General features: G+C 51.9%; 7 protein-coding genes across 7 annotated transcripts; 4 read left to right on the forward strand and 3 right to left on the reverse strand.

Annotated features, from left to right (window-relative positions):
- Positions 1-294: 294 nt before the first annotated feature.
- ACET3X_007799 (uncharacterized protein) lies at positions 295-1,063 on the reverse strand. The gene is made up of 2 exons (XM_069453984.1): positions 653-1,063; positions 295-444 (listed from the first exon to the last, which is right to left on the reverse strand). The coding sequence occupies exons 1-2, from the start codon at positions 827-829 to the stop codon at positions 367-369; spliced, it is 255 nt and encodes an 84-aa protein (XP_069304962.1). The 5' UTR covers positions 830-1,063; the 3' UTR covers positions 295-366.
- An 822-nt stretch (positions 1,064-1,885) lies between these two features.
- ACET3X_007800 (uncharacterized protein) lies at positions 1,886-2,839 on the reverse strand (the record flags this gene model as incomplete). Its single annotated transcript, XM_069453986.1, has 4 exons — positions 1,886-2,198; positions 2,256-2,595; positions 2,657-2,740; positions 2,788-2,839. 4 exons carry the CDS (start codon positions 2,837-2,839, stop codon positions 1,886-1,888), a joined length of 789 nt encoding a protein of 262 aa, XP_069304963.1.
- Positions 2,840-5,914: 3,075 nt separating this feature from the next.
- ACET3X_007801 (uncharacterized protein) lies at positions 5,915-8,011 on the forward strand (the record flags this gene model as incomplete). Its single annotated transcript, XM_069453987.1, has 2 exons — positions 5,915-6,244; positions 6,296-8,011. 2 exons carry the CDS (start codon positions 5,915-5,917, stop codon positions 8,009-8,011), a joined length of 2,046 nt encoding a protein of 681 aa, XP_069304964.1.
- Positions 8,012-10,033: 2,022 nt separating this feature from the next.
- ACET3X_007802 (uncharacterized protein) lies at positions 10,034-11,480 on the forward strand (the record flags this gene model as incomplete). The annotated part of the gene is made up of 3 exons (XM_069453988.1): positions 10,034-10,063; positions 10,127-10,745; positions 10,798-11,480. The coding sequence occupies 3 exons, from the start codon at positions 10,034-10,036 to the stop codon at positions 11,478-11,480; spliced, it is 1,332 nt and encodes a 443-aa protein (XP_069304965.1).
- A 2,415-nt stretch (positions 11,481-13,895) lies between these two features.
- On the forward strand, positions 13,896-15,119 carry ACET3X_007803 (uncharacterized protein; the record flags this gene model as incomplete). The annotated part of the gene is made up of 4 exons (XM_069453989.1): positions 13,896-14,072; positions 14,123-14,734; positions 14,790-14,892; positions 14,944-15,119. 4 exons carry the CDS (start codon positions 13,896-13,898, stop codon positions 15,117-15,119), a joined length of 1,068 nt encoding a protein of 355 aa, XP_069304966.1.
- A 4,024-nt stretch (positions 15,120-19,143) lies between these two features.
- ACET3X_007804 (uncharacterized protein) lies at positions 19,144-21,382 on the reverse strand (the record flags this gene model as incomplete). The annotated part of the gene is made up of 3 exons (XM_069453990.1): positions 19,144-20,913; positions 20,966-21,256; positions 21,332-21,382. The coding sequence occupies 3 exons, from the start codon at positions 21,380-21,382 to the stop codon at positions 19,144-19,146; spliced, it is 2,112 nt and encodes a 703-aa protein (XP_069304967.1).
- Positions 21,383-21,830: 448 nt separating this feature from the next.
- On the forward strand, positions 21,831-22,888 carry ACET3X_007805 (uncharacterized protein; the record flags this gene model as incomplete). The annotated part of the gene is made up of 2 exons (XM_069453991.1): positions 21,831-22,181; positions 22,247-22,888. The coding sequence occupies 2 exons, from the start codon at positions 21,831-21,833 to the stop codon at positions 22,886-22,888; spliced, it is 993 nt and encodes a 330-aa protein (XP_069304968.1).
- Between the last annotated feature and the right edge of the window lie 311 nt (positions 22,889-23,199).

A 23,199-nucleotide genomic window follows, 5' to 3' on the forward strand; every position in this document is an offset into this window, starting at 1 on the left:
ACAGAGAGCATATTACGCAGCGACGATTTTGACATATTTTGCGCGGCATTGAAAAGAGGCGTTTGCTATAACGATACCCACGGCATGTTTTGTTGTTTTGCTGGTTTGTTATCGACGAGGAGAGAGTTTGCATTATACCAACTGATACGTTTATAGAGTAGAAGTTTGTCCTTTAATTTATAGTTTATCGCATTGATTAAAAGTTCTGCACTGGTTTGGTACATTCGACGTGCTACTTGTGTTGCGCAATAATCTGTGAGCCTTGTACTAGTTCAAAGAACGACTACATGACGCGCGGGCATGCTGTAAACGCGATACAATGGAAATGAATTAAGTCGTCTGCGTTGATATAGTGGTATATGGTATCTATAACTTGGACTCTTCCTTGACTGTGCCAATCTTCAGTTTGGGTGCGTATTTCTTCAATACGCCCTCATTGTGGTACTGCATTTCTGTTAGTAAACTCATTCGTCACGTTTGATACAGTCCCTCCTTTGATCTAATCAAGGGTTTAGCTTGTTGGATGCCCAGCGGTACTGGGACCCAGGCGCGTCACAGATGCCAGCCAGCCAGCCTTGCGGAGAACACGCACGTGACACATGTTCCCACCACTCACTTTGCCCCTCCCTGTAGATCCCAATCAAAAACGTACCTTCCAAAACTGCTTGCTTGCATCCTTTCCACCCACTCTCTTCAGAATCTTGGCACCGCCTGGGTGCTCGTCGACAAACGAATCCATCTTGTACACATCGCTGTCGATTATTATGTACAGTCCCTTCTCGACCGTGTTGTGCTCGGCGACTTGCTTGGCGGTGAGAGACTCGGACATGTTGAGTTTGGGTGGATTGCGCAACGGGCGACTGAGCTTGGTCGGCGTTTGAAAAGGTCGCGTCGGCGATGGCGTGTCGGGTCTAGGTGGACGGTTTGTTGCGTTCTGGCGGCGCGATAACTGGTGAGTTCAACTCTGGGTGTAAAAAGTGAAGAAAAAACACTGATGAGGGAATCTGGGGTTGTATGGGGTAGAGAGTCTAGAGAAATAGTTCAGGCTGGGGCTCGGTCGTGGAGGTCGGCGGGTGTGGAGTCGAGGTATGCCGAGGTTGATGAGGCGCGCTAACTTAGGGCCTGCCTGTATAGTAAGCTGGACTGCACGCATCATGATTGGTTTGCTGGTGTGTTGGAACGTCATTCTCGCCTTGTAAATCACTTATTATCATCCTTGGGACGTCATTCTCGCTTTGCGAATTACTTATCATCATCCTTCGACTGTCTTCTACTTCTGTCGAAGCTTCGCAACGCTTCTTCCAAGGTAACCTTGGAAGGCTTGCAGACTTCATCTCCAGAGTCTGCATCTGTAGTCGACGCAAGGTGCGTCGTTAGGTTGAGTTCGTACATAATACGTACCTTCAAAGTAGTCTTTATCCTCCCTGAAAACAGCCTTTCTCAAGAAGCACTTCTTTCCATCCCGTCTTAGGCCACAACAGAGCTTACGCAACGCGTCCAGTAGACATACTACCTAGGTAAGACACCATTCTATGTCAAGATGTTCTCCTGGAACAGATAGTTGGACGCCGCTACTCGACGGTATTGCGAGGCAGATGGCTACGAGCGAACGCGTCTAGTTCCGACTGCGCCAATTGGCATTGGAAGTCTAACAGCCATGGTCATAGAAAGGTTCGAGAACGAGTATTCAGCCTTTGAAGGGTACAGTATGTTCGGCAAGCCATGATCTATTGCGGAAGATGGCACAGTGTGGAGAGAGTTCTGGTCTGATAGCTGACAAGAAGGGACAAGGCTACTTCTTCAAGCATGCTACATGCAGAATACTCAAACCAAACCAATATGTACATGTGCTCTAACCCCACACCACCCACGACGTGATACACATCTATGCTGCAGGGCTGGCGACTGAAGTAGTGAGCGGACCGCTCTCAACGTATGTCCCAGAGAAGAACCAGTCTTCCGCACCCGTTCCATCGTTACCCTGGCGGGGTAGGCGGAGAACACCAAGATGCCAGTCAGCGCCGTTTGAAGAAGTGCTAGTGGAGAATGGTCCAGCAGTCTTGACGAGCGTGCTGTTACCAGTCGAGTGCCAAAAGGTAACCTGGTTGGATGAGAAGTTGATCTCGTAAGCCACGTTGTGCCATTCGTCGGCCTTGAGCTCGACCTTCCACTTGCTCTGGCCACCCACCATCCACTGCCTATTGTCGAGATTAGTATGGGTTTCTTACTGGATTTTTGTTGCGTGATCATCTTACAGGTTGGTGTTGCTAGTGCCAGACTCTCCGTTGACCCATCCGTACTTCAACTCTGTGAAATGGCTCTCGAAGAAACAGATCTGGTGTTCGTTCGTCGCACTTGGAACGTTGGTAGTGGACCTCTTGATCGAGAAGTGATAATAGACGGTGCCTTTGTTGATAGCGGCTTTTGTCTGAGGGATGAGCTCCGTCCTCCACATGTCACTGTTCCACTTGGCTGTGTTGTCGATCGTGATTTTGGCACCTTGCTTGCTGCCAGTGTCCCCAGGGTTCTTGTAGTTTGGTGAAAGATTTACGTATTTGGTAGTAGCACCTGATCCATGGATGTAGTATTGGTAATCTGGAAGAGGAAGAGGCGAATGTCAGTAGTGTTTGACGTATAGCCTTTATGTAGTACGTACTGCCCACTTGGTTTGCCCAGGACCATTTGTCCAGATCGGAAGAAGACGTCATCTCGTTGAAGCGGCCATCCCAAAGAATTGTGCCTGCTCTAATCAGCGACGTGGAATATGCGTGGACAATGCCAACGAACCTGCGGATACGGCACTCACGAGCGCGTTGACGATAGCTGCTTTTCCAAACATGATGGTGATTAGAAGCAAAGAATCTCTGCTTACGGGTACGATGAAGATTGATAGTCGGAGCGTCGAAAGTTGAGGTATCCAAGACTCTATATAAAGATGATCTCCAGCAAATGCTCAAAGTACCTCGACCCGAAGATGGAGGCAAGGTGTCCGCTTCATGGTTAGAGCGCTGCACATCAATATCCGGGAAACAGCGTATGGCTTGCCTCTTGCTTTGAACATACTTGACGTGCACTGCGTGACCACTTCTCTCAATCAATCTAATTGTACCCGCCAATCTCTCACATATAGCTGTGGATCTAGTGGCGGCCAACCGGTCCGGCACACATTGCGCCTTGTCTCACCTCGACGCGGAAATGGCAACCCGGTTCTCGTCACTGCAACAGCGGCACATGGTTCGATGCCGGCGATCGAAAGCTTCGTAGAAATGAAGAGATGACGGGTTTGTTGGTCGAGGAAGAACGATCTCGCAGGGCGTCGAGATTAAGCTACATTAAGCCGAGGCCTACCCCACAATTAGCGCGGGCGTGAAAGCTTAGGGTAGGGAACCTACCAACTCGCTCTGTGGCGGAAAGAGAAAGAGTCGCTGGATACGAGTATCTCATGATGAACGAAAACGAGTGCTCCAGGGGATAGTATCGAGTGCGGCGCGCAGTTGCCGAGCGCATGCTTCCCTGGTGATGTCGCAGTTACCGGTACGCCAGCCCCTCCAGCGTCACCACAAGAAGCCTCGCAATCCCAAGTTTGTAAACTACCACGAAGACACACACACGCTCCATGCTTGTATGGCGAGTAGGACCCAACAGCAGATTCTTTCATTATGACGCGTGCATACTCTGTCTTCTCTGCCTCGCTACCTAGCGTCGCCACGCAGTCGTTCCGCCGCAGCTTGTACCTACCTGGTAACCAGGATGATCTAGGATGGCAGTAGAGTGAAGGGTTAGTTTCAGGTAGGCAGCATCCTGCAACAGTAGTATGGGGAGGAACGCTAGCCCACTTTGGCGCTAATACACACTTATTCCTTACTAGCCCCTTGTTCCATCGACTGCACCGCACGATGACTAGGACATCCCACACGGGACAGCTACGCGTTTGAAAAACAATGTGACAAGGGACATCACGTCGATCGACGAATAACCACTTGTTCTTAGTATCGTCATTTCATTGCTAACCATGAACGTCGACCGATGCATCGCGCTACACAACGAGATTTTGCGCCACGGCTGGATTGGCTCAGGTCGCAGCGCAGAGTCTCTCGAATCCTCCTGTCGGAATTGGTTCGATACATTTGGCGACGCAGCTGAAGCCGTTCGAGCTGACCTTGCACCTGATCTTGTGCAATTTCTTCAACATGCCCGAGTTATCAGCGATCCAGAATCCAAAGTTGATCTATTTTTCTTCTACTGGGTGCAAAATCTTGCTGAGCCTGAATTCATGTTTGAGCAGGAAGAAGATTGGCCAGAGGAGGGCAGGTTTCTGGTGCTTTACGCTATGAGTAACTTCACAGGTCACTTCTGTGGGTTAGTGTAAGTTCTGCGGTACCACCATGTGTCTTTTTTTATGCGGAAAAAGCTGATGCGTCGCTGTAGATATGACCAGGAAACACACCTTTGCATAATGAGTCCGACTATCTACGATACAGACATGATATTTGAACAAGAAGTTTGGTATCCGTTGGAAGCTGCTTTGGAATTTTGGCTGGCTCAGATTCGTAAAGGAAGAATTGCTACTCCGCCACCAGTCCAGCACCGTAATTACGTCCATGAGCGCTTCGATCCATGGGAGTTTATCCCATACAACGAAATCATGCTGGAGGAGAACATCGACGCTTTCAATCGCCTTGTAGAATCTATCGAAGCTCGCATGCCTTCAACGGCCGACACCGCAGAAGCTGCGGAGGCTGTAGATAGACTTGTCGACAGCAACGTGCTTGAAGCTACGGACCTGCCCCGAAGATTCGCTTACGATTTCCTTCGGCGGGTGCGACGTCCACGCTTCCAAATGATTGCCCCCGGCCTCGAAGTGCTCAACGATACTGCCTTACTTGACCAGGTAAGTTGTGACTGCACCAAATGCATGTGATAAATACACTGACTTCGCGTCTGAACATCTCCAGCCATTCCGCTCTCGTCTCTCTTCCTCTACGTCCGAAATCCCTCCCATCTTGCTTTTCCGCTTCGAGTCAGATTACACTGACGAGACAGTTCTCAATGCTCGCAACGGCGAGCGCATAGCCCAGCTCTTTCCACAATTCAGCAGCACCACAACGTATCCGGCAGGCCTATACTTGCGCCCGGCTTCTGAGATGAAAGTCCGAAGACGAGTGTGTATTTGTTCTGCCCTTTGGTATTGGGGCCAACGGGTATGCCAGGAGGAGCGAGGGGAGCAGGTTTGGTCGAAGGAGAACTGGAGAAAATAGTCATGTGGACTTGTATCGTCCAGGTTATCAGCCGCTTGAGAACCACCATGAGCAGAGTCTTGTCGACGTGCTGAAGAGCTGGAGGGGCATGGTAGAGAGGGGGGATTGGCAAGTTGATGAGAATGGAGTTGCAGGCGGAATAGATGTGTGGAGAGAGGCCGATAGTGAGGAGAAATGGGAGGCGTATGTGATCCCGAGGGCTGTGGAGGGAGTGGAGGGGTAGATGTACGGTTAAACATATGATGAGATGAGGACTTGGTGGTATCGGTGTTTTGGAACTGGGACTCACTGAAGCAGGTTGCAGTTACACTCGCCTGCCATGAACTGTTCTCCGCAATTCCAAATCGAGAGCTTGTCACGACAGAACTCTCTTCTCCACAGTATAGTCACTTGATTCTCTCCGAATCATCTGCCAGCCGTGGAGGCAAAGGCACTGGCGATTGACACATGGAGACCATCTTGTGGACTAGCGTAGATGTGGAGAAGAAGGCAAATGGCGCTAACCGCATGTGGGATAGTCTTGGCAGTCGCGCGGTGCTCAACGCGCCTGCGCCAAAGATTCCAGACATCAACGCCAGCTTTCCGCGCCTGCTGCATCACCACCACCCCAAGCGCATCGACCGACGCGGCGCCTCTGTCGCATTACCTCAGCAACCATGTATGGCATGAATCAAGGCTACGGGCATGCGCCCGACCCGAGTGCGCAGGTGCCGAACCACCTGCTTGCCCATGTGCACCTGATATCCTCGTACCGCTTCCCGACTCTCCCGGGCCTTCAAGCTCCCCAGGCCCTCGAGTACCTGATCAAAGGCCCGCAGATTGTGCGCGACACGTCGCCCGTCGCGTGGACCTTCCTCTCAGCACCTCCCCAAGATGGCACTGTCATCCTCACATGGCAGCCCCCGCGCATGGGCACCATGTTCGCTTCGGACGGCATGGTATGGGCTGATGCCGAAACCGCATATGACATGAACATACGCGGATATGTACGTTTCCAGAAGACACGGGTCCCGCGTCAATGGCCTAACATGACATAGACTCTCCAGGTCCTTGTCCACAACAGCGGATACCACTACCCTCACGAACCATACGCCATGCACGCGCGCCACCGCTATCGAATCGCTGCAGGCCCGGGCACCATCGATCCCAATCTCTGGCTTGTCCACTACAAGCCGGCAGACCCCCAGAGCAGAATGCCTGCCTCTCAAATACCCATTCCTCGAGAAGTTCAGGCCCAGTTGCAGATGCGCGCTCAATTACAGCAAGCCGGGCCGTTGATGCGCAAGGAGTTCATGCTGGTCGACCAAGCCAACTGGCCAAAAGTAGAATTTGGACAGCAGGCCATGAGAGGCCCGCAGCCCTACTACAACCCCATGCAACCAGGCCGACCGTATCCTGCGCAACCTCCGCCAGCCAAACGCCAACGTCTGCCCACTCAGCCTCAACCTCGCCAACCCGTGGCAGGCCCGCTAGCACCCGACAATTCACTTGAAGAAGAAGAGAATGCGACACAAGATGCCTTTGACTTCCTCACTCCGCGCGAGATAAGCTTGTCGCGTTACAAGCAGCACCACGAGTGGATGGAGGAGATCTTCTCGTCACCTTACGCTGTTGGCAAGATTGCGCCCATCGATCTAGGTCTGGGCCTCATGGGCGAGCTCGCCCCGCTTACTGCAGGCATTCTGGACGTTCCTGGAGCGGAAAATGTGGAGCCAGGCAAAGAGAACTACCAGGTCAAGAACTACTACAAGCTCGACGCCGAACAACTCAAGGACTTTGAGAAGCGCGTAGCAGAGTACACAAAGAACGAGCAGGCCGAGATTGACAAGATGAAGGCCGAACATGCGAAGAAGGTGGCACAATTGAAGCGTACCCGAACGTACATCAAGGCCGAACGACGACTACGAGACCTTTCCCGCTCTACCGAGAGCGACGGCGAGGACGCGAACCCGGTCGAAGGAGTCGTACAAGAGTTGGAGAGGTCGCTGGGAGTTACGTTTGATGCGAAGAAGGCGGTTGTCTGCGTAGACAAGGGTGGGTTCATTGAGCCGCAAGCGCCCTCTCCTCCAAAGGCGCAGATGAATGGCAATGGGGCTCAGCAGGAAGCAAACGGAGCATCGAATGGCATGAACAACCAAGGAACTATGGAGGAGAACTCTGCCGCAGGTCTGCTGGATCAGTACGGATCAGGATCACTGAACGGTACACCTATTGGCAATATGTCACTACCCAGGTTATCACAGCCGCCGAGTCAATCGCAGTCTGCCACCGGTACACCCAATGCGCCACACGGTAACATGAACCAAACATCCACATTCGATCAGCAAGACACAAGTCTTGACGTGGGAGCTGACCTCCTCGATTTGGACGTAGAAATGTCCGGCATGGCCGGTGCAGGAGACAAGACCGAAGACTGGACGATGAACGACCAATCTGGCAATGCACAACAGTCGACTGGCAACGTCCAACAACCCAACATGAATAACGACAACAACAACAACAACAGCAATCAGCGCACAAACAACGTCGGCGGCATGTCCTCGTCCAACATTGAAGCTGACGCAGGCAGCATGTTCGACACAGCCGACTTTGGTAGTTTCGACAACATTGACAGTGCAGGAGATGCTTTGGCGGATTATGGACACGACGACAACTTGGGTCTGGATCTCGTTGATGATTCAGCTTTTGGTGACGCGTTCCATGCGACGGAAATGCACCATGACGAGGCTGGGGAAGGGGACCAAAATGTGTAGTATGCAGGTCTGGATCTGGAACTCGATGACCTGGACATGGATTGATTGTCGCTCTGAACAAGGGTTCGGGGCTTCTCATCATTCTTTCTTGGTCTGTACTATTACGTTTTGTTTGTATGACTGGGAGTCGAGGGCGTTGACCATGTCAATGGTTTACAACGAGTGTCTATTTTTTGTTTCGTAAAAGAAATGTTTAGGGAGACCTGGTCCTTGTAGTTTCTATGGTTGCATTCGTGGCGTCAGACATGTTCAAACCCGAATAGGAAGATGTTGCAACTATGCCCAGTCACTCAGCGATTAAGGTTGTGGAAGTGTCTCGCAATATGGCGATGTCAATGTTCCGACTAACGTGGTGTACACCTTGTTCCTCTTGGTGCTCATGCTCGTGGAAGACCGACGAACTGCGCAGTATGGATGAGACTATTGTCGGAACATATCTGCGGGAGATGTTACATTGGTTGCAAGACCCTCCATTCCTCGGGAACTGCAACCATGCATCGCAACCTCTGCTAACCAGATTGTACCAGGGCAATGACAATACTATCACTCCGGAGAACGCTCCAGAATTCTCGCTTGAGGTATCGTGCGCGAAGATAACGCCCGACGACTGCGAGCACGCTACCTAAAGTCCTCAGTAGCGGATTTGAGCAGCTGCGGCATGCTACGATGGGCAAGGCGGGCAGAGTAAAATGACAATGGCGTTGATGGCGCATCTCGAATTCTGAGTCAGGCTTAGTAACCTTTGAGTTCGGACGAGGCGTGGTAGTGGAAATGTGTTCTTCCTGATTGCGTAGGTTTCTCAAGAACCCTGGCTCAGCTGGTTTTACCCCAGAGTCCCAGACACACATCGCCGACACCATGTGCGATTAAGCATTGGCAACGTTCCGAATGCCATGATGGACAAGACATGTGCTGCCGCCCATTTTGAAACGCCAATCTATCGCAAACTCGAGACCTGGCAAATTACCATGCGTTTCGGCAACCCCTGACTTGACTCAGGGGGGTGCTGTCTCGGTTAAAGCGGCCCTCCACGTCAGCATGCCAAGACAGCGAGACGTTCCTCCGCGTGCTTGATTCCACGAGGCGTAGGCTAGTGCGACGCGCCCATGTGGCGATGAATGGTCTTTCGGTATCGTCATCCGACTACGCGGGCATTACGATTACCGTCCTTCGTGATGCCCGTATCGTGGTTCGTGACTGCAGGCTGATGCCGATGTCGTATCCAGAGTGTTTAGAGAGGAACTGGTTACGAAAAATGTTGAGACCCGCCAATTCCTGCCGTGATGGCTGTGACACAACCCGGGGGAGGGGCGGGGGATTTCAGTTTTAAGGAACCATGGTCAGGAGAGCGCTACGCGATGGAGTTGTGGTAAACGCCAGATGAGCAGCCTCGGAGTCGTTTAGCGCAAGATGCACCATTTCCCTTCTTGCTCCATCTGCCCGGGCACGCGACATGAGCACCAACCTCGTAGTGGCTCAGGGTTGATCTGCTTGGTAGAGTCCTGCCATTACAGTCAAGCATTTCCTGGGGGTTTGAGCCGCGCCCGCAAACCACTGAGGGCGTGGGAAGGGAGAGTGCTAAACCGACCTTCCCGATAGTCTCTCGGCATTATCCAAGCGTGTGCCATGTGCCCAGTGAGTCGCGTCTATCTGCAGGGCGCGCGTTCCTGAAAAGATGTAGCCCCCACCGGTGTGGGCCGGGGTCGTCAAGCCCATGGGCCAACTGCGGGTTTACATTTACACTTTGCTTCTGTCCTTCTGCTCCCCTCTTTACCGTTGTTGACCTTGGCCTTTTTGCTGCAGGCGATTTATCATTACGAGCGCCGTCTTTCTTTGTTTTCTTGGTACGTGTCTTTGTCGGGATTCGGCACCATCCAAATACGAAGCCACCTGGGCACTGCATCAGCAAACCATTCGAAGCCACGGCAGCGCGCCTGGTCACACTATAGATCTAAGATTCTCACATTCCTTGAATAGTAGACTTTTCTTTGGTTTTTTGCACAATTCTTCCATACTGACACAATGCCTCCTCGCGACGCCAACTGGATAGATGTAAGTCGTTCTCGCTGCCACCACCCCATCTGTGAGAGTTGCGGCTAACAGTCTGTCCTATAGGGCCTCAGAGGTATCGCTTCCTTCATGGTGGTATGCGGTCACTTGTGTACTGCCTTTGTACCATGGCTACACCAGCCAGCCCACGACCCCAAAACCGCGCCGCACCTCTTCCAACTACCCTTCTTTCGTCTCGCCGTCGGAGGCCGCAGCGCCGTCGCCTTGTTCTTCCTCGTAACCGGATACGTCAATTCGATTGGACCGATTTCCAAGTCGCGTCAGGGAAACCACGATGCAGCGTTCCACGGCATTGCACGAAGCGCGCTCGCGCGCTCAGGAAGGCTGATTCTCCCCACCATGGCTGCGACAGTCGTTACGTGGTTCATGGCGAACACGAACGCATACCACATGACCAAGCACGTCGATGCGCAGTGGATACGACAAGGTTGGCACCGACAGGAGCCTTCATTGTGGATGGCCCTCAAGTCGCTCTTCAAGGCGCAGACGCAGACGTGGACAACAGGCTGGGACGAGTACGATGGCACACAATGGACACTGCATTTGTTCTTGGAGGGCGCGTTCTTGGTGTACACGACCATGCTTGCTACAATTCTGGTCCGACCGAAAGCACGATTCATCGTGTACGCAGTCATGTACGCCTACTTCTGGCAAGTTGGCAAAGGTGTGTATATCTCGAACCGGTTGGGGAGCAGCGCAATTACTAACCATGGCAGACCTTACAGTTGGCTCCATCAAAGGCCTCAACATCGTCACAGGCATGTTCGTAGCCGAGTTACACAACCACTACAAGGACGCCGCCACTTCTGTCCTGCCCGCCCCCATCCCCGCACTCATGATAATCTGCGGCATGTTCATGGCAGGATTTCCCCAAGACTCGGCCAACAACACACGCTGGTCGCACACAATGGCAACAATCATGCACAGCCTGACAGCCGAAAAGACTGATATCCGACGATACTGGGACCACCTCGGCGCTGCATTCGTCCTCCTCGGAATCTTCTTCTCGCGAAACGCCCGTAAACTCCTCACCTCCCCTGTTTTCAACTTCCTCGGTCGCGTCAGTTTCCCTGTATACTTGCTGCACAACACGTTCATCAAGTCCGTGCTTACCTGGATGATCTACCTACCTTCCGCAATGAACCCGCCCAAGAACGAAAAGGGAGAGCAACAGGACCTCCAGCGTGGATCGACGACACACATCCTCATTGCCATTGCCGTTTTCTACTACATCCTTTACCGGAGTGCAGCACTCTGGGTCAAGCACATTGACCCGATATTCGCCAACATGGTCAACGCAGCCACGAAATGGGCTTGTGGCGAGCCACAGCAGAAGGAAAGTCGCCCGATACTAGGAAACGGGAACGGGACGACTGACAAGAGCGTCCTTCCTTCGTAAAGCAGACATCCTGCTATTCTTTTTCACTCCATTCTTGTTGATCACTTTCGGAGCTGGAGCTTCTCCTATCACTATATCCGATTTTAGTTTTGTATCATCTCATATGTTGTCATACGCATCTTCCATATTGCATGTGTTGTGTTTTTGAGCGAGCGACCATGGCATGCCAGCTTGGACGTTTTGGATTATTCAGAGTGACATGTATGTGCTGTAAGAGTATTTTGAAAGGGTCGAGGAATAAGACAAATACTTTTGTAGACGAAATGAACACATGAAACCTCATTTTGGACTCGGTATGCCTCTCGAGGCTTCTTTTTGGTGTGTTCGAAATCACTCAGTATCCGCCACATGGCCGTGCTGCCCCATGTTTTTGGAAATCAAGATCACATGGTAAATACCTTGTATCGTCAATCGCAGCTGTCTTGAATCAAAAGCAACACAAGTCTCCGCCAGAACATGTTCTGGATCCATGGCGCTTTTGGTGCCATAAAAGTACAACTTTGCGTTTTTTTCGGTCTTCCACGTTACTGCAGAAGTGATTTGAAGAAGAAGAGAAGGGCCAGGGAGGGGTTTATGTATACTTAGTAGTTGACGCTAACACGTTTTTGTGCTGGCGCCGAAGAGGTCAGATGGAGCGTGTCATGCTTCAACCCTTGAGAGGCATACCCTGAGCGGAGAGGCATGGATTTGACGACGACAAGGGGTGTATGGAGTAGTGATAAGTATATGTATATTGTGATGTACCCGATACGTCGCCTTGATTACTCCGCTGTCGCCTTGTCCGTATTCTGTAGATACATCCTTGGTACCTGATAAAAAGGCATTACTTGGGGCGACTTCAAGCTGTATGCGGTAAATCGAAGTCATACCAAAGTCCTAGGTGTCGAATCATTGCACTAAAAAGGTCTTCAAGTAGGCCAGATAAATGACCCATCGGCGCTTAAGTACCTGGAAAGCCATGTGTGGCGCGGTAACAGGACCATGGCACAGGGTTGCGGCGCGGTAGTCGAACAGTATATATAGACCGTGTTGACCGTGCCTCTTCAGGGCGAGCAAAGACGCGACCACAAAATAGACCAGCAACAAGGTCTTGCCCTGGAACAACTACTTTGCAATGGGTCCAATAGAGTTAGAATAAGACGCCAAAGAGAAACTGTCTGATTGACGGCCTGAACGGGCTGTGCATCGCTATGGCACCAATACCTACTGCGCGCTGAGAGAATTGTTGCTCACCGGCGGACCGTAAAGAGATCCAGACCAACGATAACGAGTACGCGGGGTTTAACGATGGTTGCCAGCGATATAATGGCGCAGCCAAATACCTCACGAGCGATACATTGACCGGTGCGGACCCGAGTATGAACGTACGGAATGCGATAAGGACAAGCGCCGAGGACATACGCCGAGTATGCAGTACCGCCGTGGCGTCTCGTTTGTGGGATAGACAGTTAGCGACTCAAATAATGAAGCGACTCAAAAGACAAAAGAGGTTGTTTGCGACTGTGCCGTGAAGAACAAATGGCCTCCACCAACTCCAACTGCGATGCCTTACGACGCTTCTGTGCCAGCGCGCCTACATGTCGGAAATAACTCACGTCGGAAAAGCACCACTTCACCAGCCTTGTTAAGGCCTCTCCGACCAACCCATATTGACCATATCCGCAGCCGAGCATTCGCCACGAACATCCACCTACAGGGCTGAAAACTGTGCCCGGGGGTCAACACACACGTTGCCCGATCCATGAGGCGCGTGATATTGCCGAGATGGCTGAATTGGGTGCCTTGCCGAACGGCCAAATCGCTGACGTCGGACATCTTGGGTATGCGCTCTGTATGGCCCGTTTACATACATCGAGTGTGCCTTGAGGGTGATTTGCACGTCACGAGTAGACCGGTAGGGTGTGCACTGGGCTTGGGTCCCGACTTAGCCGAGTGTGGGAAGCCTTGGACATGGTGTTGTGTGTGACATGAGTTCTCGAATGATTGTGCGCAACAAACTTCGGAATGCGCGCTGCGAATGTGGACGGTTAGTCGGAGTGGAACTGGCTGTCACTGGATGTAGAGAAGCCTGGTGAGCCTTGTATTAGACAATAATGGAATGCGCACCCCTTCCTGTCAGCAACACTCTTTGCTCGTTGCTTGCAGTGGTGAGATCAGTTGCGTGGCACAGCCCCAAGAGGTGGCCAGACGCTAGCGCACAAGGGCCAGGGATCGAGCTAAGCTAGCTTCCCCGCTCCAAGATGCATGGTCCTGTGAATGTGCGGCTGCTGTAGTGCATATAAGTCAACCACACCCCGATGCCTGTAAACAATGTCACACACGTATCCTCCTACGATCGCCGAGTCTACATCTTCTTCATCGAGGCCTATTCTATACGATAGCAGTACTACTAACGAACAACTTGCCACCGCGACTATGAGCGACGTCAATGGAAAGGCACCTGTCAACGGTGGTAGCAATGGAGTACCGCGTCTTGATGAGCCGATTGTCAAAGTCCAGCCACCGCGACGAGAGGATCTCCAGCCCAGCTACGCAAAGGTTCTTCAGCCTGATGATGCCGATGCTGATACGAATGGATGGTACGGTGGTATGGTAAGTCGAGTAGGCGTCTTTTATCCTATGTGCCATTCTCACATACGTAGATCAACACCTTGGGAGGCTGTATCGGTACTCTCGGTGCCATTCCATGCTGCTTCGTCTGCCCCAACCCTTACAAGCCAGTCAACCAAGGAAACGTTGGCCTCGTCACCAAGTTCGGTCGATTCGCTCGTGCCGTCGATCCTGGTCTCGTTTACGTTAACCCACTATCCGAGCAGCTCGTCCAAGTCGACATCAAGATTCAGATTGTCGAAGTCCCCAAGCAAGTCTGCATGACCAAGGACAACGTTTCCTTGCAATTGACATCTGTCATCTACTACCGCATTACTTCGCCGCACAAGGCCGCTTTCTCCATTTCCAACATCCGCCAGGCGCTCGTTGAGCGTACGCAGACGACACTTCGCCATGTTGTTGGTGCACGTGTGCTTCAGGATGTGATTGAGCGTCGTGAGGAGATTGCCCAGTCAATCCGAGAGATTATCGAGGAGACGGCTCTTGGATGGGGTGTCGAGGTTGAGTCCATGCTTGTCAAGGACATCATCTTTAGCCAGGATCTCCAGGATTCGCTCTCTATGGCTGCGCAGAGCAAGCGTACCGGAGAAGCCAAGGTCATTGCTGCTCGCGCCGAGGTCGAGGCCGCTAAGTTGATGAGGTTAGTTCTGAATGTACAAACTGCTTGTAAGACATATACTGACGCCCGAGCGTAGACAGGCAGCCGATATCTTAAGCAGTGCGCCCGCCATGCAGATCAGGTACCTCGAAGCCATGCAAGCCATGGCCAAGAGTGCTAACAGCAAAGTCATCTTTTTGCCAGGTCAGTCTTCCTCCGTTGACCATATATAAAACATGTATTGACTTGGTAAAGCACAAAATCAAACCGTCCAAAGCGCCCTCGCCCAGGCCGACTCCGTCGGCGAAGGCCCAAGTTCCCACGGCGTCAGTAACCCAATGGGCGTTCAGAGTTCCGCAGCACAGGAGTACGGCGGTAACAACCATGGCTTCCAGAGCGCTATCAACTCGCATGTCATTGAGAACATGTAAAGCAACGGCTTCAAGACTGGATTCTGAGCATCTTATCTGCGGATTATTGGACCCGGCATGTCTCGCGACACTTTGAAGCCTCACCATCCACCCATGAAGAACTTGGGAGATGCTTAGCTCGCCACCCTTCTACGCAGACCTTTCGAAGATGTCGCGAAGATTTCAGGCTCCTGTATCGGGAGGTGTGTCTTTCCTCGCTGCCTCGCTGCCTCTTTGTTTCTTTATTGCTATTCTTGTTTTTGTTTTGGTAAACGGTTATCACGGAGGAGGCGATGGGTGAGTCTAGATTGACACGGGGGGGTCTCTTTGGTTTTCGCAGTTGTTTTGATACCCTCCTCCCGCTATTTGGTTATGATTGGTTCACTCGTTTGTTGCTTTAGACGGTTTTATGATAATGATAATGCCAACCTAAGAATACTTTTCGAATCTACTGTCTTGGTCCTTGGCGGTGGTGATGTCGAGAATGGTGGATAAACTGTTTGGGGGCCGGTCAGATCGCACCGCTGTAGCACCTTACCAAGGTAGGTAACTGAATGATCGCCTTCTTCTGCCAACGCCACATCAGACCCTGACCGGCCAGCTTTTACATGCATATCAGGCAACCAATCTAGTGTCGGCACGTTGCTTGGCTTTTGCGGTAGGCACCTACAAGGCTGAATTGCAAGACCTCGCTTTCAGCTCGCGTCTGGCAAGGCTACATGTCCTACCCATCAGCTTGAAGCTTTGTCTGCCTTCTTACCATCTCGCTCTTTTGACTACCGCCGTGACTTTCCGCCTGCGAACATTCCGAGGCTATTCCTAATGGAAGCCCTCTCTGGAGCCGCCAGCGGCATAGCCGTGGTTTCGCTAACAATACAACTCATCCAGTCTGTCGCACTTATACGGGAGTTTATACAAAATGTCAAAGGTGCGTCGAAAGAGTTGCAGAGGCTTATGGGCAAATTGGAGCTGCTCAATGCGTTGCTAGAGGATGTGCAAAAGGTTCTCGAGCAACAATCATCACTCCTGGACATGCACTTTCCAGCACCTTCGATGGCGATCTTCAAGTGTCTTCAAAGTTGGAAGGTTCTTTACAGCCACTTGTGGACCTTGTAAAGAAACTCACTCTGCCACAATATCAGTCTAACTCATCCAGAGCTAAACTCAAGAATGAGATCAAGCTTGGGTTCAAGGCAAAGGAAATCACAATCCTAGAGACTCGCATACAAAACGAAATCGATATCCTCACGAACAGCCTTTCAATAAACCAGAGCGGCATCTTGTAAGGTCTTGTTCGGAATCTTCCAGTCTTCGCGAGCTAATTGAACGCTGAAAGGATGAGCTTGTTCCCGATATTACTTCGAAATCAAGAAACAATGCTGAAAAGCTACGCCAACCCTCCTGTGGCTTGTTTCCAATTTAAAAGTACCAGAACTACTGCTACAACTCTCGATATCGTGTCCTCGTCCGCGCCATCTCCCGTCCGGTATTCCCAGCAGACAATACTCGTACGCTCTGCCCTTGAAAGACTTGGGTTTCACCGTCGTAAAGTTATACGTTACCAAGACTGGGAAATCAAGGATCAAGAAGGCAATGTCAAAAGTCGCAAAAGAGACATACTTTGGACGGCTGACGAAGTCTCTGCAGTGTGGACGTTCTTAGGCCTCGGTATGACTTTCACCAAACAGCACCCATACGACAGTATCTTTCCTAGCCTCCGCACGTATCCTGTGGGAAGAATAAGTAGAAGAATACTGGAGATTACAGAGAAAGGAAGCGTTCGAGAGTTCCAAGAAAGAATTACTTCTGGTGCTCTTCATCCGTTCTTACGAGAGGCTAGAGGACACTCCTTGCTTCATGTGAGTCGCACCTGTAAACATTTTTAGGCACTCATCTGACAGACAAAAAAGTTCGCTGCTTTATACAGCAGACCGGATCTGTGCCGACTACTCCTTCAATACGGCGTGAAACCAGAACTCACGTCATATAACCAGTCACCTCTATCGTTCGCAATGAACTACTATCCTTCACAGTCGTCTTTCGCCAACACAGTCGACACGTATCGATGTTTTCTTGACGATACAAACATGGTCTGCGAGTTCAACACATTGGATGATGTTCATATTGTTGATCCTTGCTCTTGGTTCAGAGTTGGCGAGGCTCAATGGCTTTGGCAAAAAAATCTAGAGCTCTTTGTAGGCGAAGATCTTCAAAACAACCAGCGGGTGATAGTCCGAAGATTTTGGTCGGGCGTTGCTGCCACTGACTATAGGTTACTTTGCGGATTTCAGTGTCCTATTGGCCCGATGGACAGAGGTATGCTCAGTGACATCCAATACGGGCGTTGTAAAATACTTCAAGCTATGTTCCGAAGATGCCGGGAAGTCTCGTTCAGCTACATCGTTGGTGCTCAGTTTTTGGATTGGCTCGTCTATTTGGACTTGGATCCCGAGATATGTGTGGCTAGTGAACGAGCGAGTATTGAGACGCCAGGACGTTATGATGATCAGAGAATTGTGTTCCAGCGGGATTGGGAGCAAAAATGGGTTCTGGGCTTCGAATGGGTTCTGGATCACCAGGAACCTGGTTACGCCCTGCTCTCAGAGTTCACTTCTCTGGTTGTCGAATGGAACTGGGAATTCGCATGGCCCTTTAGGACATTCAAGAGAAGGAACAAACGAACCATGAACGTTTCTAGCGCACGTTTCAACCGTCACATGGCTGCCAAAGAACGCAAAGAGCGCGCACGTTTAGGTCCAAAACAGCCGCGAAGCCAAATGCCAGGAGCATGGAAATGGTGAAGGATCTGCACGCTGCTGTATGGTATACTCAATATCAGCCGCACTAGATTGATTGTTTTCTAATACCTTCTCATGTACAGTGCGAGAACTTGTCCAAATCTTGTGTGATTGACGTGCAAAGTGTTCTGCTGAGATTAATAGCTACCTAGGCTATTAGCAAGACTATTCTCTCCCTTCTGCACTACTCCACCTCTTCTGTGGTCTCAACTCGAGAAGAATACACCACAGAACACGCTACCCGAAACCGCGCCATCGAAAACACCTTTCTCTCTTCCCGCAACCTTGCCTCAACTCTCAAACTCATCCTGACATCCATCAACACTTCCCCCAGCAGATTCTCCCCAGGCCAAGGCCCAACATGTGTCGCCGCTGCAACCAAGTCCATCTTGATCCCCCAAAGCGCATCCTTTGGATCAGCCATGACGAGCTCTCGATACCCCGTAGCCATGAGCTTCTGCGCAAGGCTGGATGCGTGCTCTGAGATTGTAAACTTGAAACGTGTTGCAATCCTCATAACTTCGTATTCCACTTCCCACTACTGATTAGTCGCTTGTCCAAAAATAGTTGTTTTTCTTTTCTCTTCCATAACTCACATGATGTCTCCCAGAACTGTAGCCAGAAATTGTCATTGGTGTCGATGTGCTTGCCTAGCGCCTTTTGTTCTTGAGGATCCGTTGCGCCCCTTATGGCTTTGTATCGCTCGCCTTTGCTCTCGAACCATGTTGCTCTTGCTGCTTGGGAGAATTGCTCGCTGCAATTGTATTTGACGTTTCGGTGTTTGAAGGAGCTGAGGAATGCCGGACTGAGAAAACCGTTCGTCTGGTTACTGTAGAAGGAAAAGAAGATTGGTCCGTCACTCGCTTCACGTTCAGGCTTCATCTTCGTGTGGGTAGCGGAAAGAAGCTAGGAGATGAAAAGAACCTAGTATCTATACAGAGGACATGAGGTCTTCGCCTCTAGGGCGCAAGTAGCGTCTACCTTCACCTGCTTTGGTATGAAAGGTGAGAGGCGCTGTCTTGCCTGATCAAATACGCATGTCTAAACCACTCAAGTCTAATCACCTCGAGCATACGATACTAATGACATGGTATTTAGAGTCCTAGCATGCCTTGATGCAATCTGATTGCCATGTACCTTATGCACCTCTCGTCTAACAAATGCAACCTAACCAATGATACCAAACTCCAAAACATATACACGCCGAATGCAATATCGTACAACCGCCCCTCTTTTTCCACTCCACCCTACTTCAGAATACTCGCCCCCCTCCTATCCTTCTTCAACGGACTAAACGAAAACGCCTCCTCACTCAACATATTGAAACCCCCACTAATCGGCCTCGCCTGTTTTCCACCCAACCCAGCACTCCTACTCAACGCCCGCGCCGCAAACAAGCCTTTACCAAGTCCCACCGGTTTCAAGCGCGCGGGCACACCAACACCACCAATGCCCCCACCAACATCATCATCATCCCCTTCCTCGGCATCGAAAAGCGTCTTACCCGCCGTAGCACCCAACTTCCTCTTCTTTTTCTTTTCGGCAGCAGGTTCTTCGGTAAAGGTAGCAAAAGACATGAGGGATTTGCGAGGCTTCATTTTGCTAGATTTTTTAGACGGCCCGTCCGAGTCCTTGGTTGCTACTTTTTGTGGTGCGTTTTCAGACGCGTCCTCGGTTTCTTCTGATACCATGTCAAGGACTGGGTTGGCGGCGGCGGTGTTCTTCTTGTTCCTGGGTTTCGCATTCGCTTTGCTGGATGCGGAGGGAGCCAGGGCTTTGGGCTTTGGCTGCCTGGAGGCTTTCTTGGGCGGTGCTGTTGGCGTGGCCTGTTCTTGTACCTCCTCTTCCTCGGCACGTTGCTCAGCTTCATCACCATCTTCTTCCTCCTCAACAATGGGACTACCGAGAGCAATGCTAGACGTCTTGTTTAAAAAGGGCGTGAGAGAGAATGTCGATGTGTCGCCAATAGCTGTGACAGAAGCGGCGCGCTTCGCCTTCTTCGCAGGAAATCCGTCGCCAGGTGTACCCAGCATAGTCTCTGGTTCAGCCGTAGCAGCCATGCGCTTCCGGGCGTTCTTCGCGGGCTTGGAGGCGGGAGGTGCCATGCTCTTAGTTGGTGGTGCGGTGTGTGCTCTGTCTACCCTTTCGAGCTCGGCCTCCTTCTCCTTGAGCTTCTCCTTGGTTGTCCGTAGCTTCTCGCGGAAGGCCCCAAGTTTGTCGTCGAGGACGGCGTTCTTACCTTGGAGCTCGGCGAGGGTTCTGGTGTATTCCTTCTCCTGCTTCTTACGCTCTCGCCTCTCTTCCTCTAGCTCCTTCCTTGCGGCTTCGGCTTGATCGTCTGGCAGTTGCGAGGACTGTGAAGCCTTCTTCGCCGCCTTTTCTGCCTTTTGACGCTCGCGTTTCTCTTGCTCTAGTTCCTGTCGGAGCTGTTCAATCTCTGCGTCGTAGGTGGCAGCATCTTTGCTGGCCTTTTCTGCTTGGATACGGGCAGCCCGTTCCTCTTCCAGTTGCTGACGGAGTTGTTCAATCGCGGCATCTTGAGCCTCGCTGCGCTTGGTGGCTTTGGCGGCCTCCTTCTTGGACAGGCTCTCGACCTTGGCTTGCAGGCTTTCGGTCGCCTGTTGTTGCGACTCCAAATCGGCCTGCACCTTGTCCATGGCCTTTTCCGCCTTTGTGAGTCCTGCCTCGGCCTTGATCCGGTCCTTCTTCTCAGTTGCCAGTTGGTTGCGCACTTCCTCTAGCTCGTTGCGGAGGTCCTCGTCCTGCTCCATCTTCTTGCCCTGTTTGGCGATTGTCCGGGCGGAAGTCCGTTTTTCGTTCTCGAGCTCGACTTGCAGCGTCGTCATCTGGCGCTGTAGGGCGAGTTTCTCGGCCAGGAGGCCCGCGTTGGCTTCGACCTGGGCGCGCAGGTGTTCGACTTCTGGGCGTAGTGATGAGATTTCGCGCGAGAGGGCGAGTTTGTCGGAGAGTATCTTGTTGGAGTCGGACGTGACGTTCTCCATAGCCCTGAGTTCGGCCTGGTCGAGTGTCAGCAAGGCGTGCATGGATCGGCAGGTTGGTCGTGCTTACCTTGAGATTGGCGACCTCCCGGGCCTGGGTGCGCATGGTGTTTTGCGCTGCCTCCGCCTCTGCGCGTTGCTCGTCCAACTGCGCAAGGGCCTCTTCGAGTGATGCCTCGAGCTCGTCGGAGCGCGCCTGCTCGTCTTCGAGTTGTTCGTGGAGGTCGCTGTTGTCGTCTTGCAGGAGGCACTGGGCCACTCGCAACTTCCGCATCTCCTCGTCCTTGACTACCGCTTCGACCGAGTGCTTACTCCGCTCGAGGCTGAGTTCGAGCGTCGCGTTCCGCAGCGCGTTCTGGAGCTGAGAGAACACGGAGGGTTAGGGGAATGTCTGAGAAGATGGCATCTGAACAGGGTCCAGCAGTCTGCGACTTACATCTTTCATCTCGTAGCTGGTATCTATATCCGCCTCCACAGTGGCGACCATGGTGTAATATCTGCTCAATGATGTGTGCGTATCTGTAGGGTAGGTGTAGTGTGTGTGTGTGCATGTGCATGTGCGATGGAACTGGTGGGGCCTGGGGAGGACGCGACTGAGTAAACAAACAGAGACCAGACGCCTGTGTCGGGCTAGCAACACAACAGTGAAAGAATGACTGTATTGAATAACCTCGACAATGATGCGACGGTTGAAGGGTCAGCAGTCTGAGTACATTCTCACAGACTAACAGGTGCAGTGAGGGCTACAGTTCCGCATAGAGGTCGCCGCCCATGTCGCGACACCCCTGCCAGCCTTGGCGCCATTACGCACGCCGCCGCATCTCCGGGCGAGGGCTCAAGGCCACGTTCCCAAGCTTTGGAGCTCCCCGTCCAACCCACAAAGTCTCCGCAACCCCCAACCCATCCGCCCGCTTCACACCACCACCACCACCACAATGCGGTGGCTCAACCTCCTCACTGCCTCGCTGCTCCCCTTCACAGCTCTCGCAGCCAAGAAGCCGTCCGGCGACCGCTTCAACGATGCCCGCGCCAAATCCCTGTCCACCGGCCACCCGCTCAAGCTCGACGACGCAAGCTATGCCCAATTGACAAAGTCGCCGCGCGACTACGGCGTTGCTGTACTGCTGACGGCCTTGGAACCACGATTTGGGTGTATGTTGTGTAGGGATTTCCAGCCAGAGTGGGATTTGCTGGGCAAGAGCTGGATGAAAGGCGACAAGAACGGTGCGACGAGACTTGTATTCGGAACCTTGGATTTTGTTGACGGCAAGAACGTTTTCCAATCGGTAAGATGCGCCCTCCTGCTTCTATCCATCTCAATTGCAGAAATACATAGACTAATGCCCCCCAGATGATGCTGCAAACCGCCCCCGTCCTCCTCTACTTCCACCCCACCGTCGGCACCCACGCAAAGCCAGACGCCTCGCCCGTCCGCTTCGACTTCACCGCCGGCCCCCAGACCGCGGAACAAATCCACGCCTGGATCTCACGACAAATCCCCGCCGAGGTGCCCAAGCCCGCCGTCTCGCGCCCCACCAACTGGCTCAAGATCATCACCGTCACCACCATGGTCCTCGGTGGCATCACCGCCGTCTCCGTTGCATGGCCCTACTTTGTTCCCTTGCTACAGAACCGTAATCTCTGGGCTGCCGTCTCGCTTATTGCCATCTTGCTCTTCACCTCTGGCCACATGTTCAACCATATTCGCAAGACGCCATATGTCGTTGGCGATGGCAAGGGCGGCATGAGCTACTTCGCTGGTGGCTTCAGCAACCAGTATGGTCTCGAGAGCCAGATTGTTGCTGCCATCTACGGCGTCCTTGCTTTCGCCGCCATTTCCCTGGCTATCAAGGTTCCTAGGATTAAAGATGCGCGGGCCCAGTCTTTTGCCGTCTTCTTGTGGACCGGTGTGTTGTTTGGCATGTACAGCTTCTTGTTGAGCGTCTTCAGAATGAAGAATGGTGGGTATCCGTTCTACCTGCCTCCTTTCTAGACGAGGGATTGCCGGAAGAGGAAAGTGGCAAGGGACTTTTCAATCGATCAGTGACTGTGAGTGTGATGGAATGCCACTCGGGAGTTTTCCATTCGTATTGGGAAGATGGAGAGTGTTTCAACGTCTTGGTAAAAGTTTCGAGCTCACGGCTTGAGCTCAATGTACACCTTGTATGATATAGAGTAAGCTGTAGAAGTGGAGGTTTATGAAATATGTGCCAATCCAAACGTCAACATCATACACTCCACATCTCTTTACTTGGATTGCTGTTGGAAATCAACATCAAAGCAGACATTTGATCATAATCATAC

The sequence above is a fragment of the Alternaria dauci genome, chromosome 7, assembly GCF_042100115.1.
Source record: "Alternaria dauci strain A2016 chromosome 7, whole genome shotgun sequence".
NCBI lineage: Eukaryota > Fungi > Ascomycota > Dothideomycetes > Pleosporales > Pleosporaceae > Alternaria > Alternaria dauci.